The 14673-nt window shown below is 63.8% G+C and overlaps 1 protein-coding gene across 1 annotated transcript in view; it reads right to left on the bottom strand.

Moving 5' to 3' along the window:
• The window catches only part of PDXK (pyridoxal kinase), a 46680-nt gene extending 32972 nt beyond the window's left edge, over positions 1-13708 (bottom strand). Inside the window, exon 1 of the mRNA XM_082245827.1 lies at positions 13586-13708. Within this exon, the coding sequence (XP_082101953.1) occupies positions 13586-13672 (87 nt within the window). The 5' untranslated portion in view covers positions 13673-13708. The remainder of the gene's footprint in view (positions 1-13585) is intronic.
• Positions 13709-14673: the final 965 nt, after the last annotated feature.

Raw genomic sequence — 14673 nt, 5'->3', positions numbered from 1 at the left:
CTCTCTCTCTCTCAGTGCCCCCCCTCTCTCTCTGTGTCCCCCCTCTCTCTCTTAGTGCCCCCCCTCTCTCTCTCAGTGCCCCCCCCTCTCTCAGTGCCCCCCCTCTCTCAGTGCCCCCCCTCTCTCAGTGCCCCCCCTCTCTCAGTGTCCCCCCTCTCTCTCTCAGTGCCCCCCTCTCTCTCTCAGTGCCCCCCTCTCTCTCTCAGTGCCCCCCTCTCTCTCTCAGTGTCCCCCCTCTCTCTCTCAGTGCCCCCCTCTCTCTCTCAGTGTCCCCCCCTCTCTCTCAGTGTCCCCCCCTCTCTCTCTCAGTGTCCCCCTCTCTCTCTCAGTGTCCCCCCTCTCTCTCAGTGTCCCCCCCTCTCTCTCAGTGCCCCCCCTCTCTCAGTGCCCCCCCTCTCTCAGTGCCCCCCCTCTCTCAGTGCCCCCCTCTCTCCCTCAGTGTCCCCCCCTCTCTCTCTCAGTGTCCCCCTCTCTCAGTGTCCCCCCCCTCTCTCTCTCAGTGCCCCCCCCCTCTCTCTCAGTGCCCCCCCCCTCTCTATGTGCCCCCTCTCTCTCTCAGTGCCCCCCCCCTCTCTCAGTGCCCCCCCCCCTCTCTCTCTCAGTGCCCCCCTCTCTCTCTCAGTGTCCCCCCTCTCAGTGCCCCCCCTCTCTCTCTCAGTGCCCCCCTCTCTCTCAGTGTCCCCCCCTCTCTCTCTCAGTGTCCCCCCCTCTCTCTCTCAGTGCCCCCCCTCTCTCTCTCAGTGTCCCCCCCTCTCTCTCTCAGTGTCCCCCCCTCTCTCTCTCAGTGCCCCCCCTCTCTCTCTCAGTGCCCCCCCTCTCTCTCAGTGCCCCCCCCTCTCTCTCAGTGCCCCCCCTCTCTCTCTGTGTCCCCCCCTCTCTCTCTCAGTGTCCCCCCCTCTCTCTCTGTGTCCCCCCCTCTTTCTCTCTGTGTCCCCCCTCTCAGTGTCCCCCTCTCTCTCAGTGCCCCCCCTCTCTCTCAGTGCCCCCCCCTCTCTCTCTCAGTGCCCCCCCTCTCTCTCAGTGCCCCCCCTCTCTCTCTCAGTGCCCCCCCTCTCTCTCTCAGTGCCCCCCTCTCTCAGTGCCCCCCTCTCTCTCTCAGTGCCCCCCTCTCTCTCTCAGTGTCCCCCCCTCTCTCAGTGCCCCCCCCTCTCTCAGTGCCCCCCCTCTCTCAGTGCCCCCCTCTCTCCCTCAGTGTCCCCCCCTCTCTCTCTCAGTGTCCCCCTCTCTCAGTGTCCCCCCCTCTCTCTCTCAGTGCCCCCCTCTCTCTCAGTGCCCCCCCCTCTCTATGTGCCCCCTCTCTCTCTCAGTGCCCCCCCCTCTCTCAGTGTCCCCCCCCTCTCTCTCTCAGTGCCCCCCTCTCTCTCTCAGTGTCCCCCCTCTCAGTGCCCCCCCTCTCTCTCTCAGTGCCCCCCTCTCTCTCAGTGTCCCCCCTCTCTCTCTCAGTGCCCCCCCTCTCTCTCTCAGTGTCCCCCCTCTCTCTCAGTGCCCCCCCCTCTCTCAGTGCCCCCCCCTCTCTCAGTGCCCCCCCTCTCTCTCTCAGTGTCCCCCCCTCTCTCTCTCAGTGTCCCCCCCTCTCTCTCTCAGTGTCCCCCCCTCTCTCTCTCAGTGTCCCCCCCTCTTTCTCTCAGTGTCCCCCCTCTCAGTGTCCCCCTCTCTCTCAGTGCCCCCCCTCTCTCTCAGTGCCCCCCCCTCTCTCTCTCAGTGCCCCCCCCTCTCTCTCAGTGCCCCCCCTCTCTCTCTCAGTGCCCCCCCCTCTCTCTCAGTGCCCCCCCCTCTCTCTCTCAGTGCCCCCCCTCTCTCTCTCAGTGCCCCCCCTCTCTCTCTCAGTGCCCCCCCTCTCTCTCTCAGTGCCCCCCTCTCTCTCTCAGTGCCCCCCCTCTCTCTCAGTGCCCCCCCTCTCTCTCAGTGCCCCCCTCTCTCTCAGTGCCCCCCTCTCTCTCAGTGCCCCCCCTCTCTCACAGTCCCCCCTCTCTCTCTCAGTGCCCCCCTCTCAGTGCCCCCCTCTCTCACAGTCCCCTCTCTCTCTCAGTGTCCCCCCCCTCTCTCTCTCAGTGTCCCCCCCCTCTCTCTCTCAGTGTCCCCCCCCTCTCTCTCTCAGTGTCCCCCCCCTCTCTCTCTCAGTGCCCCCCCCCTCTCTCTCTCAGTGCCCCCCCCCTCTCTCTCTCAGTGCCCCCCCTCTCTCAGTGCCCCCCTCTCTCTCAGTCCCCCCTCTCTCTGTCCCCCCTCTCTCTCTCAGTCCCCCCTCTCTCTCTCAGTGCCCCCCCTCTCTCTCAGTGCCCCCCCTCTCTCTCAGTGCCCCCCCTCTCTCTCAGTGCCCCCCCTCTCTCTCAGTGCCCCCCCTCTCTCTCAGTGTCCCCCCCTCTCTCTGTGTCCCCCCCTCTCTCTCAGTGCCCCCTCTCTCTCTCTCAGTGCCCCCTCTCTCTCAGTGCCCCCTCTCTCTCTCAGTGCCCCCCCTCTCTCTCAGTGCCCCCCCTCTCTCTCAGTGCCCCCCCTCTCTCTCAGTGCCCCCCCTCTCTCTCAGTGCCCCCCTCTCTCTCAGTGCCCCCCTCTCTCTCTCAGTGCCCCCCTCTCTCTCTCAGTGCCCCCCTCTCTCTCTCAGTCCCCCCTCTCTCTCTCAGTGCCCCCCCTCTCTCTCAGTGCCCCCCCTCTCTCTCAGTCCCCCCTCTCTCTCTCAGTCCCCCCTCTCTCTCTCAGTCCCCCCTCTCTCTCTCAGTGCCCCCCCTCTCTCTCAGTGCCCCCCCTCTCTCTCAGTGCCCCCCTCCCTCTCAGTGCCCCCCTCTCTCTCAGTGCCCCCCTCTCTCTCTCAGTCCCCCCTCTCTCTCTCAGTCCCCCCCTCTCTCTCAATGTCCCCCCTCTCTCTCTCAGTGTCCCCCCCTCTCTCTCTCTGTGTCCCCCCCTCTCTCTCTCTGTGTCCCCCCCTCTCTCTCTGTGCCCCCCTCTCTCTCTCAGTGCCCCCCCTCTCTCTCTCAGTGTCCCCCCTCTCTCTCTCTCAGTGTCCCCCCTCTCTCTCTCAGTGCCCCCCCTCTCTCTCTGTGCCCCCCCTCTCTCTCTGTGCCCCCCCCTCTCTCAGTGCCCCCCCTCTCTCACAGTGCCCCCTCTCTCTCACAGTGCCCCCTCTCTCTCTCTGTGCCCCCCTCTCTCACAGTCCCCTCTCTCTCTCAGTGCCCCCCCTCTCTCTCAGTGCCCCCCCTCTCTCTCAGTGCCCCCCCTCTCTCTCAGTGTCCCCCCTCTCTCTCAGTGTCCCCCCTCTCTCTCAGTGTCCCCCCTCTCTCCCCCCTCTCTCTCAGTGTCCCCCCTCTCTCTCCCCCTCTCTCTCTCTCAGTGTCCCCCCCTCTCTCTCTCAGTGTCCCCCCTCTCTCTCTCAGTGTCCCCCCTTCTCTCTCAGTGTCCCCCCCTCTCTCTCAGTGCCCCCCCTCTCTCTCTCAGTGCCCCCCCTCTCTCTCTCAGTGCCCCCCCCTCTCTCAGTGTCCCCCCTCTCTCTCTCTTAGTGCCCCCCTCTCAGTGCCCCCCCCCCTCTCTCAGTGCCCCCCCTCTCTCTCTCTCAGTGCCCCCCCTCTCTCTCTCTCAGTGTCCCCCCTCTCTCTCTCAGTGCCCCCCTCTCTTAGTGCCCCCCCTCTCTCTCTCAGTGCCCCCCTCTCTCAGTGTCCCCCCTCTCTCTCTCAGTGCCCCCCCTCTCTCTCAGTGTCCCCCCTCTCTCTCTGTGCCTCCCTCTCAGTGCCCCCCTCTCTCTCAGTGCCCCCCTCTCTCTCAGTGTCCCCCCTCTCTCTCAGTGCCCCCCCTCTCTCTCAGTGCCCCCCCTCTCTCTCAGTGCCCCCCCTCTCTCTCAGTGCCCCCCCTCTCTCAGTGTCCCCCCTCTCTCTCTCTCAGTGTCCCCCCTCTCTCTCTGTGTCCCCCCCCTCTCTCTCTCTGTGTCCCCCCCCTCTCTCTCTCTCTGTGTCCCCCCCTCTCTCTCTCTCTGTGTCCCCCCCTCTCTCTCTCTCTGTGTCCCCCCCTCTCTCTCTCACAGTGCCCCCCCTCTCTCACAGTGCCCCCCCTCTCTCACAGTGCCCCCCCTCTCTCACAGTCCCCTCTCTCTCACAGTGCCCCCCTCTCTCTCAGTGCCCCCTCTCTCTCAGTGCCCCCCTCTCTCTCAGTGCCCCCCTCTCTCTCAGTGCCCCCCCTCTCTCTGTGTCCCCCCTCTCTCTGTGTCCCCCCTCTCTCTGTGTCCCCCCTCTCTCTCTCTCAGTGTCCCCCCCTCTCTCTCTCTCTCTCTGTGTCCCCCCTCTCTCCCCCCTCTCTCTCTCTCAGTGTCCCCCCTCTCTCTCCCCCCTCTCTCTCTCAGTGTCCCCCCCTCTCTCTCTGTGTCCCCCCCTCTCTCCCCCCTCTCTTTCTCTCTCAGTGTCCCCCCCTCTCTCTCCCCCCTCTCTCTCTCAGTGCCCCCCTCTCTCTCTCAGTGTCCCCCTCTCTCTCTCTCAGTGTCCCCCCTCTCTCTCTCAGTGTCCCCTCTCTCTCTCTCAGTGTCCCCTCTCTCTCTCTCAGTGTCCCCTCTCTCTCTCTCAGTGTCCCCTCTCTCTCTCAGTGCCCCCCCTCTCTCTCTCTCAGTGCCCCCCCTCTCTCTCTCAGTGCCCCCCCTCTCTCTCTCAGTGCCCCCCCTCTCTCTCTCAGTGCCCCCCCTCTCTCTCTCAGTGTCCCCCCTCTCTCTCTCAGTGTCCCCCCTCTCTCTCTCAGTGTCCCCCCTCTCTCTCTCAGTGTCCCCCCTCTCTCTCAGTGTCCCCCCTCTCTCTCTCAGTGCCCCCTCTCTCTCTCTCTGTGTCCCCCCCTCTCTCTCTCTCTGTCCCCCCCTCTCTCTCCCCCCTCTCTCTCAGTGTCCCCCCCTCTCTCTCTCAGTGTCCCCCCCTCTCTCTCTCAGTGTCCCCCCCTCTCTCTCTCAGTGCCCCCCCCTCTCTCTCTCAGTGCCCCCCCCTCTCTCTCTCAGTGCCCCCCCCTCTCTCAGTGCCCCCCTCTCTCTCAGTGCCCCCCTCTCTCTCAGTGCCCCCCTCTCTCTCAGTGCCCCCTCTCTCTCAGTGTCCCCCCCCTCTCTCTCTCAGTGTCCCCCCCCTCTCTCTCTCAGTGTCCCCCCCTCTCTCTCTCTCAGTGTCCCCCCCTCTCTCTCTGTGTCCCCCCCTCTCTCTCTGTGTCCCCCCCCCTCTCTCTCTGTGTCCCCACCCTCTCTCTCAGTGCCCACCCTCTCTCTCAGTGCCCACCCTCTCTCTCTCAGTGCCCACCCTCTCTCTCTCAGTGCCCACCCTCTCTCTCTCAGTGCCCACCTTCTCTCTCTCTCAGTGTCCCCCCTCTCTCTCTCAGTGTCCCCCCTCTCTCTCTCAGTGTCCCCCCTCTCTCTCAGTGTCCCCCCTCTCTCTCAGTGTCCCCCCTCTCTCTCAGTGTCCCCCCTCTCTCTCAGTGCCCCCTCTCTCTCTCAGTGCCCCCTCTCTCTCAGTGTCCCCCCTCTCTCTCTCTGTGTCCCCCCCTCTCTCTCTCAGTGTCCCCCCCTCTCTCTCTCAGTGTCCCCCCCTCTCTCTCTCAGTGCCCCCCTCTCTCTCAGTGCCCCCCCTCTCTCTCAGTGCCCCCCTCTCTCTCAGTGCCCCCCTCTCTCTCAGTGCCCCCCCTCTCTCTCAGTGCCCCCCCTCTCTCTCAGTGTCCCCCCCCTCTCTCTCTCAGTGTCCCCCCCTCTCTCTCTCTCAGTGTCCCCCCCTCTCTCTCTGTGTCCCCCCCCCTCTCTCTCTGTGTCCCCCCCTCTCTCTCTGTGTCCCCCCCCTCTCTCTCTGTGTCCCCCCCCTCTCTCTCTGTGTCCCCCCCCTCTCTCTCAGTGCCCACCCTCTCTCTCTCAGTGCCCACCCTCTCTCTCTCAGTGTCCCCCCTCTCTCTCTCAGTGCCCCCCCTCTCTCTCTCAGTGCCCCCCCTCTCTCTCTGTGCCCCCCCTCTCTCTCTCAGTGTCCCCCCTCTCTCTCAGTGTCCCCCCTCTCTCTCAGTGTCCCCCCTCTCTCTCAGTGTTCCCCCTCTCTCTCTCAGTGTCCCCCCTCTCTCTGTGCCCCTCTCTCTCAGTGCCCCCTCTCTCTCTCAGTGCCCCCTCTCTCTCTCTGTCCCCCCTCTCTCTCAGTGCCCCCCCTCTCTCTCAGTGCCCCCCCTCTCTCAGTGCCCCCCCTCTCTCTCAGTGCCCCCCCTCTCTCTCAGTGCCCCCCTCTCTCTCTCAGTGCCCCCCTCTCTCTCTCTCAGTGCCCCCCTCTCTCTCTCTCAGTGCCCCCTCTCTCTCTGTCCCCCCTCTCTCTCAGTGCCCCCTCTCTCTCTCAGTGCTCCCCCCCCTCTCTCTCTCAGTGCCCCCTCTCTCTCTCAGTGCCCCCTCTCTCTCTCAGTGCCCCCTCTCTCTCCCAGTGCCCCCTCTCTCTCAGTGCCCCCTCTCTCTCAGTGCCCCCTCTCTCTCTCCTCTCTCAGTGTCCCCCCTCTCTCTCTCAGTGCCCCCCCTCTCTCTCTCAGTGCCCCCCCTCTCTCTCTCTCAGTGTCCCCCCCTCTCTCTCTCTCAGTGTCCCCCCCCCCTCTCTCTCTCTCAGTGTCCCCCCCTCTCTCAGTGTCCCCCCCTCTCTCTCAGTGCCCCCCCTCTCTCTCAGTGCCCCCCCTCTCTCTCAGTGCCCCCCCTCTCTCTGTGTCCCCCCCTCTCTCTGTGTCCCCCCCTCTCTCTCTCAGTGCCCCCCTCTCTCTCTCAGTGTCCCCCCTCTCTCTCTCAGTGTCCCCCCTCTCTCTCTCAGTGTCCCCCCTCTCTCTCTCAGTGTCCCCCCTCTCTCTCTCAGTGCCCCCCTCTCTCTCTCAGTGCCCCCCTCTCTCTCTCAGTGCCCCCTCTCTCTCTGTGCCCCCTCTCTCTCTCTGTCCCCCCTCTCTCTCTCTGTCCCCCCTCTCTCTCAGTGCCCCCCCTCTCTCTCAGTGTCCCCCCTCTCTCTCAGTGCCCCCCTCTCTCTCAGTGCCCCCCTCTCTCTCTCTCAGTGCCCCCTCTCTCTCTCTGTCCCCCCTCTCTCTCAGTGCCCCCCTCTCTCTCAGTGCCCCCCTCTCTCTCTCTCTCTGTGCCCCCTCTCTCTCAGTGCCCCCTCTCTCTCTCTCAGTGCCCCCCTCTCTCTCTCTCTCTCAGTGCCCCCCTCTCTCTCTCTCTCAGTGCCCCCCTCTCTCTCTCTCTCAGTGCCCCCCTCTCTCTCTCTCTCAGTGCCCCCCTCTCTCTCTCTCAGTGTCCCCCCTCTCTCTCTCAGTGTCCCCCCTCTCTCTCTCAGTGCCCCCCTCTCTCTCTCAGTGCCCCCCTCTCTCTCTCAGTGCCCCCCTCTCTCTCTCAGTGCCCCCCTCTCTCTCTCAGTGCCCCCTCTCTCTCTCAGTGCCCCCTCTCTCTCTCAGTGCCCCCTCTCTCTCAGTGCCCCCTCTCTCTCAGTGCCCCCTCTCTCTCAGTGCCCCCTCTCTCTCAGTCCCCCCTCTCTCTCTCTCAGTGCCCCCTCTCTCTCTCCTCTCTCAGTGTCCCCCCTCTCTCTCTCAGTGCCCCCCCTCTCTCTCTCTCAGTGTCCCCCCTCTCTCTCTCTGTGTCCCCCCTCTCTCTCTCTCAGTGTCCCCCCTCTCTCTCTCTCAGTGTCCCCCCCTCTCTCTCAGTGTCCCCCCCTCTCTCTCTCTCTCTCAGTGCCCCCCTCTCTCTCAGTGTCCCCCCTCTCTCTCTCAGTGTCCCCCCTCTCTCAGTGCCCCCCCTCTCTCAGTGCCCCCCCTCTCTCTCAGTGCCCCCCTCTCTCTCAGTGCCCCCCTCTCTCTCAGTGCCCCCCTCTCTCTCAGTGCCCCCCTCTCTCTCAGTGCCCCCCCTCTCTGTCTCTCAGTGCCCCCCTCTCTCTCTCAGTGTCCCCCCTCTCTCTCTCAGTGTCCCCCCTCTCTCTCTCAGTGTCCCCCCTCTCTCTCTCAGTGTCCCCCCTCTCTCTCAGTGCCCCCCTCTCTCTCTCTCTGTGCCCCCCTCTCTCTCAGTGCCCCCCTCTCTCTCAGTGCCCCCTCTCTCTCTCTCTGTCCCCCCCTCTCTCTCAGTGTCCCCCCTCTCTCTCAGTGCCCCCCTCTCTCTCAGTGCCCCCCTCTCTCTCTCTCTCTCTCAGTGCCCCCTCTCTCTCTCTCTCAGTGCCCCCCTCTCTCTCTCTCTCAGTGCCCCCCTCTCTCTCTCTCTCAGTGCCCCCCTCTCTCTCTCTCAGTGTCCCCCCTCTCTCTCTCAGTGTCCCCCCTCTCTCTCTCAGTGCCCCCCTCTCTCTCTCAGTGCACCCTCTCTCTCTCAGTGCCCCCTCTCTCTCTCAGTGCCCCCTCTCTCTCTCTGTGTCCTCCCTCTCTCTCTCAGTGTCCCCCCTCTCTCTCTCAGTGTCCCCCCTCTCTCTCTCAGTGTCCCCCCTCTCTCTCTCAGTGTCCCCCCTCTCTCTCTCAGTGCCCCCCTCTCTCTCTCAGTGCCCCCCTCTCTCTCAGTGCCCCCTCTCTCTCTCAGTGTCCCCCCTCTCTCTCAGTGTCCCCCCTCTCTCTCAGTGTCCCCCCTCTCTCTCAGTGTCCCCCCTCTCTCTCAGTGCCCCCCTCTCCCTCTCTCTCTCTCAGTGCCCCCCTCTCTCTCAGTGCCCCCCTCTCTCTCTCAGTGCCCCCTCTCTCTCTCCCTCAGTGCCCCCTCTCTCTCTCCCTCAGTGCCCCCTCTCTCTCTCTGTCCCCCCCTCTCTCTCAGTGCCCCCCTCTCTCTCAGTGCCCCCCTCTCTCTCAGTGCCCCCCTCTCTCTCAGTGCCCCCCTCTCTCTCAGTGCCCCCCTCTCTCTCTCTCTCAGTGCCCCCTCTCTCTCTCTCAGTGTCCCCCCTCTCTCTCAGTGCCCCCCTCTCTCTCAGTGCCTCCCTCTCTCAGTGCCCCCCTCTCTCTCAGTGCCCCCCTCTCTCTCTCTCTCTCTCTGTGCCCCCCTCCCTCTCTCAGTGCCCCCTCTCTCTCTCAGTGCCCCCTCTCTCTCTTTGTCCCCCCCTCTCTCTCTCTCAGTGCCCCCTCTCTCTCCCCCCTCTCTCTCTCTCTGTGTCCCCCCTCTCTCTCTCTCAGTGCCCCCCCTCTCTCTCAGTGTCCCCCTCTCTCTCTCTCTCTCTCTCTCAGTGCCCCCCTCCCTCTCTCAGTGCCCCCTTCCCTCTCTCAGTGCCCCCCCTCTCTGTCTCTCAGTGCCCCCCTCCCTCTCTCAGTGCCCCCTTCCCTCTCTCAGTGCCCCCCTCTCTGTCTCTCAGTGCCCCCCTCTCTCTCTGTGTCCCCCCTCTCTCTCTCAGTGTCCCCCCTCTCTCTCTCAGTGCCCCCCTCTCTCTCTCAGTGCCCCCCTCTCTCTCAGTGCCCCCCCCTCTCTCTCTCTCTATCTCTCTCAGTGCCCCCCTCTCTCTCTCTCTCTCAGTGCCCCCTCTCTCTCTCTCTCTGTGCCTCCCTCTCTCTCTCAGTGTCCCCCCTCTCTCTCTCAGTGTCCCCCCTCTCTCTCAGTGTCCCCCCTCTCTCTCAGTGTCCCCCCTCTCTCTCAGTGTCCCCCCTCTCTCTCAGTGCCCCCCTCTCTCTCTCTCTCTCAGTGCCCCTCTCTCTCTCTCTCTCAGTGCCCCCTCTCTCTCTCTCTCTGTGCCTCCCTCTCTCTCTCAGTGTCCCCCCTCTCTCTCTCTCAGTGCCCCCCTCTCTCTCAGTGCCCCCCTCTCTCTCAGTGCCCCCCTCTCTCTCAGTGCCCCCCTCTCTCTCTCTCAGTGCCCCCTCTCTCTCTCTGTCCCCCCTCTCTCTCAGTGCCCCCCTCTCTCTCAGTGCCCCCCTCTCTCTCAGTGCCCCCCTCTCTCTCTCTCTCTGTGCCCCCTCTCTCTCAGTGCCCCCTCTCTCTCTCTCAGTGCCCCCCTCTCTCTCTCTCTCTCAGTGCCCCCCTCTCTCTCTCTCTCAGTGCCCCCCTCTCTCTCTCTCTCAGTGCCCCCCTCTCTCTCTCTCTCAGTGCCCCCCTCTCTCTCTCTCAGTGTCCCCCCTCTCTCTCTCAGTGTCCCCCCTCTCTCTCTCAGTGCCCCCCTCTCTCTCTCAGTGCCCCCCTCTCTCTCTCAGTGCCCCCCTCTCTCTCTCAGTGCCCCCCTCTCTCTCTCAGTGCCCCCTCTCTCTCAGTGCCCCCTCTCTCTCAGTCCCCCCTCTCTCTCTCTCAGTGCCCCCTCTCTCTCTCCTCTCTCAGTGTCCCCCCTCTCTCTCTCAGTGCCCCCCCTCTCTCTCTCTCAGTGTCCCCCCTCTCTCTCTCTCAGTGTCCCCCCTCTCTCTCTCTCAGTGTCCCCCCTCTCTCTCTCTCAGTGTCCCCCCCTCTCTCTCTCTCAGTGTCCCCCCCTCTCTCTCTCTCTCTCAGTGCCCCCCTCTCTCTCAGTGTCCCCCCTCTCTCTCTCAGTGTCCCCCCTCTCTCAGTGCCCCCCCTCTCTCAGTGCCCCCCCTCTCTCTCAGTGCCCCCCTCTCTCTCAGTGCCCCCCTCTCTCTCAGTGCCCCCCTCTCTCTCAGTGCCCCCCCTCTCTGTCTCTCAGTGCCCCCCTCTCTCTCAGTGTCCCCCCTCTCTCTCTCAGTGTCCCCCCTCTCTCTCTCAGTGTCCCCCCTCTCTCTCAGTGTCCCCCCTCTCTCTCAGTGCCCCCCTCTCTCTCTCTCTGTGCCCCCCTCTCTCTCAGTGCCCCCCTCTCTCTCAGTGCCCCCTCTCTCTCTCTCTGTCCCCCCCTCTCTCTCAGTGTCCCCCCTCTCTCTCAGTGCCCCCCTCTCTCTCAGTGCCCCCCTCTCTCTCTCTCTCTCTCAGTGCCCCCTCTCTCTCTCTCTCAGTGCCCCCTCTCTCTCTCTCTCAGTGCCCCCCTCTCTCTCTCTCTCAGTGCCCCCCTCTCTCTCTCTCAGTGTCCCCCCTCTCTCTCTCAGTGTCCCCCTCTCTCTCTCAGTGCACCCTCTCTCTCTCAGTGCCCCCTCTCTCTCTCAGTGTCCTCCCTCTCTCTCTCAGTGTCCCCCCTCTCTCTCTCAGTGTCCCCCCTCTCTCTCTCAGTGTCCCCCCTCTCTCTCTCAGTGTCCCCCCTCTCTCTCTCAGTGCCCCCCTCTCTCTCTCAGTGCCCCCCTCTCTCTCAGTGCCCCCTCTCTCTCTCAGTGTCCCCCCTCTCTCTCAGTGTCCCCCCTCTCTCTCAGTGTCCCCCCTCTCTCTCAGTGCCCCCCTCTCCCTCTCTCTCTCTCAGTGCCCCCCTCTCTCTCAGTGCCCCCCTCCCTCTCTCAGTGCCCCCTCTCTCTCTCAGTGCCCCCTCTCTCTCTCAGTGCCCCCTCTCTCTCTCAGTGCCCCCTCTCTCTCCCTCAGTGCCCCCTCTCTCTCTCAGTGCCCCCCTCTCTCTCAGTGCCCCCCTCTCTCTCAGTGCCCCCCTCTCTCTCAGTGCCCCCCTCTCTCTCTCTCTCAGTGCCCCCTCTCTCTCTCAGTGCCCCCCTCTCTCTCAGTGCCTCCCTCTCTCTCAGTGCCCCCCTCTCTCTCAGTGCCCCCCTCTCTCTCTCTCTCTCAGTGCCCCCCTCCCCCTCTCAGTGCCCCCTCTCTCTCTCAGTGCCCCCTCTCTCTCTTTGTCCCCCCCTCTCTCTCTCTCAGTGCCCCCTCTCTCTCCCCCCTCTCTCTCTCTCTGTGTCCCCCCTCTCTCTCTCTCAGTGCCCCCCCTCTCTCTCAGTGTCCCCCTCTCTCTCTCTCTCTCTCTCTCAGTGCCCCCCTCCCTCTCTCAGTGCCCCCTTCCCTCTCTCAGTGCCCCCCCTCTCTGTCTCTCAGTGCCCCCCTCCCTCTCTCAGTGCCCCCTTCCCTCTCTCAGTGCCCCCCTCTCTGTCTCTCAGTGCCCCCCTCTCTCTCTGTGTCCCCCCTCTCTCTCTCAGTGTCCCCCCTCTCTCTCTCAGTGTCCCCCCTCTCTCTCTCAGTGCCCCCCTCTCTCTCAGTGCCCCCCCCCTCTCTCTCTCTCTGTCTCTCTCAGTGCCCCCCTCTCTCTCTCTCTCTCAGTGCCCCCTCTCTCTCTCTCTCTGTGCCTCCCTCTCTCTCTCAGTGTCCCCCCTCTCTCTCTCAGTGTCCCCCCTCTCTCTCAGTGTCCCCCCTCTCTCTCAGTGTCCCCCCTCTCTCTCAGTGCCCCCCTCTCTCTCTCTCTCTCAGTGCCCCCTCTCTCTCTCTCTCTGTGCCTCCCTCTCTCTCTCAGTGTCCCCCCTCTCTCTCTCTCAGTGCCCCCCTCTCTCTCAGTGCCCCCCTCTCTCTCTCAGTGCCCCCCTCTCTCTCTCAGTGCCCCCCTCTCTCTCTCCCTCAGTGCCCCCCTCTCTCTCTCTCTCAGTGCCCCCCTCTCTCTCTCCCTCAGTGCCCCCTCTCTCTCTCTGTCCCCCCCTCTCTCTCAGTGCCCCCCTCTCTCTCAGTGCCCCCCTCTCTCTCAGTGCCCCCTCTCTCTCTCTCTCTCAGTGCCCCCTCTCTCTCTCAGTGTCCCCTCTCTCTCAGTGCCCCCTCTCTCTCTCTCTCTCAGTGCCCCCTCTCTCTCTCAGTGCCCCCTCTCTCTCTCAGTGCCCCCCTCTCTCTCAGTGCCCCCCTCTCTCTCTCAGTGCCCCCCTCTCTCTCTCCCTCAGTGCCCCCCTCTCTCTCTCTCTCAGTGCCCCCCTCTCTCTCTCCCTCAGTGCCCCCTCTCTCTCTCTGTCCCCCCTCTCTCTCAGTGCCCCCCCCTCTCCTCTCTCAGTGTCCCCCCTCTCTCTCTCAGTGTCCCCCCTCTCTCTCTCAGTGCCCCCCTCTCTCTCTCAGTGCCCCCCTCTCTCTCAGTGCCCCCCCCCTCTCTCTCTCTCTGTCTCTCTCAGTGCCCCCCTCTCTCTCTCTCTCTCAGTGCCCCCTCTCTCTCTCTCTCTGTGCCTCCCTCTCTCTCTCAGTGTCCCCCCTCTCTCTCTCAGTGTCCCCCCTCTCTCTCAGTGTCCCCCCTCTCTCTCAGTGTCCCCCCTCTCTCTCAGTGTCCCCCCTCTCTCTCAGTGCCCCCCTCTCTCTCTCTCTCTCAGTGCCCCCTCTCTCTCTCTCTCTGTGCCTCCCTCTCTCTCTCAGTGTCCCCCCTCTCTCTCTCTCAGTGCCCCCCTCTCTCTCAGTGCCCCCCTCTCTCTCTCAGTGCCCCCCTCTCTCTCTCAGTGCCCCCCTCTCTCTCTCCCTCAGTGCCCCCCTCTCTCTCTCTCTCAGTGCCCCCCTCTCTCTCTCCCTCAGTGCCCCCTCTCTCTCTCTGTCCCCCCCTCTCTCTCAGTGCCCCCCTCTCTCTCAGTGCCCCCCTCTCTCTCAGTGCCCCCTCTCTCTCTCTCTCTCTCAGTGCCCCCTCTCTCTCTCAGTGTCCCCTCTCTCTCAGTGCCCCCTCTCTCTCTCAGTGCCCCCTCTCTCTCTCAGTGCCCCCTCTCTCTCTCAGTGCCCCCCTCTCTCTCAGTGCCCCCCTCTCTCTCTCAGTGCCCCCCTCTCTCTCTCCCTCAGTGCCCCCCTCTCTCTCTCTCTCAGTGCCCCCCTCTCTCTCTCCCTCAGTGCCCCCTCTCTCTCTCTGTCCCCCCTCTCTCTCAGTGCCCCCCCCTCTCCTCTCTCAGTGTCCCCCCCCCCTCTGTATCCGGGTACCTGTAGGGGGAAGGCGGCCGCCTTGTTGCCCACATATCCCCGCACCACGTGACTCTGGATGGAGAGAACTCGGCACGGAGCCGCCATCACTCCGCTCACCGGTGACTCACTCAGGGGGCGGGGCTACCGCACCGCACGTGACCCGCTCCTGTCACCTGACTGCCCGCCCACACAGGGGAGGGGACCCGGCTATGAGGCACGCCCCCTTACCTGTCTATTAGAAGCCCGGAAAGTGGGAGGAGGAGACCCCTCCCCCCACCATTCTCCTCACAGGAGACCCCGGAAGTTGTGGGTGAGGGGGAGGAGAACTAATGGGCAGTGATAGGGGGATCTAATGGGCAGTAATGGGGGACATTAATGGGCAGTGATGGGGGAACTAATGGGCAGTGATAGGGGGCACTAATGGGCAGCGATAGGGAGAAGTGATAGGGGGAACGAATGGGCAGAGATTGGGAGAACTAATGGGCAGTAATAGGGGCCACTAATGGGCAGTGATGGGGGGAACTATTGGTAGTGATAGGGGGAACTAATGGGCACTGATCGTGGGTATTAATGGGCACTGATAGGGGACACTAATAGGCAGTGATAGGGGGCACTTACGGGCGCTAACAGGGGGCGCTAACAGATGCTGATTGGAGCACTAATGGGGGCTGATAAGGGGCACCAATGGGCCCTGATAGGGGGCACTTATGTGCGCTGATAAACGGTACTAATGGGTGCTCATGAGGCTGCACTAATGGGCAATGATAGAGGGCACTAACTGGCGCCAATAGGGGGCACTATTAGGCTCTGATGAGGGTACACTGATGAGGTAGCACTAATGGGCACTGATAGGCGGCACTAATGGGTGCTGATAGGGGGCATTAATGGGCGCTTATAGAGGGTGTCCCTTCTGCAAGAGAAATGAGAAATAACCCCAACCCTACCATAACCCCAACCTAACCCTACTGTAACCCTTACTATAACCCTAACCCCCAACCTAACCCTACCGTAACCCTTACCATAACTCTAGCCATACTGTAACCCTAAAACAAGCCTAGCCCTAGCCAAACCCTAATCATAAACCTAGCCTAACCCTAGCCATAACC

This window comes from Pelophylax lessonae, assembly GCF_965119305.1.
Source record: "Pelophylax lessonae genome assembly, chromosome: 2".
Taxonomy (NCBI): domain Eukaryota; kingdom Metazoa; phylum Chordata; class Amphibia; order Anura; family Ranidae; genus Pelophylax; species Pelophylax lessonae.
The sequence above is the reverse complement of the archived record's forward strand: the minus strand, read 5'-3'. Positions and strand labels throughout refer to the sequence as shown.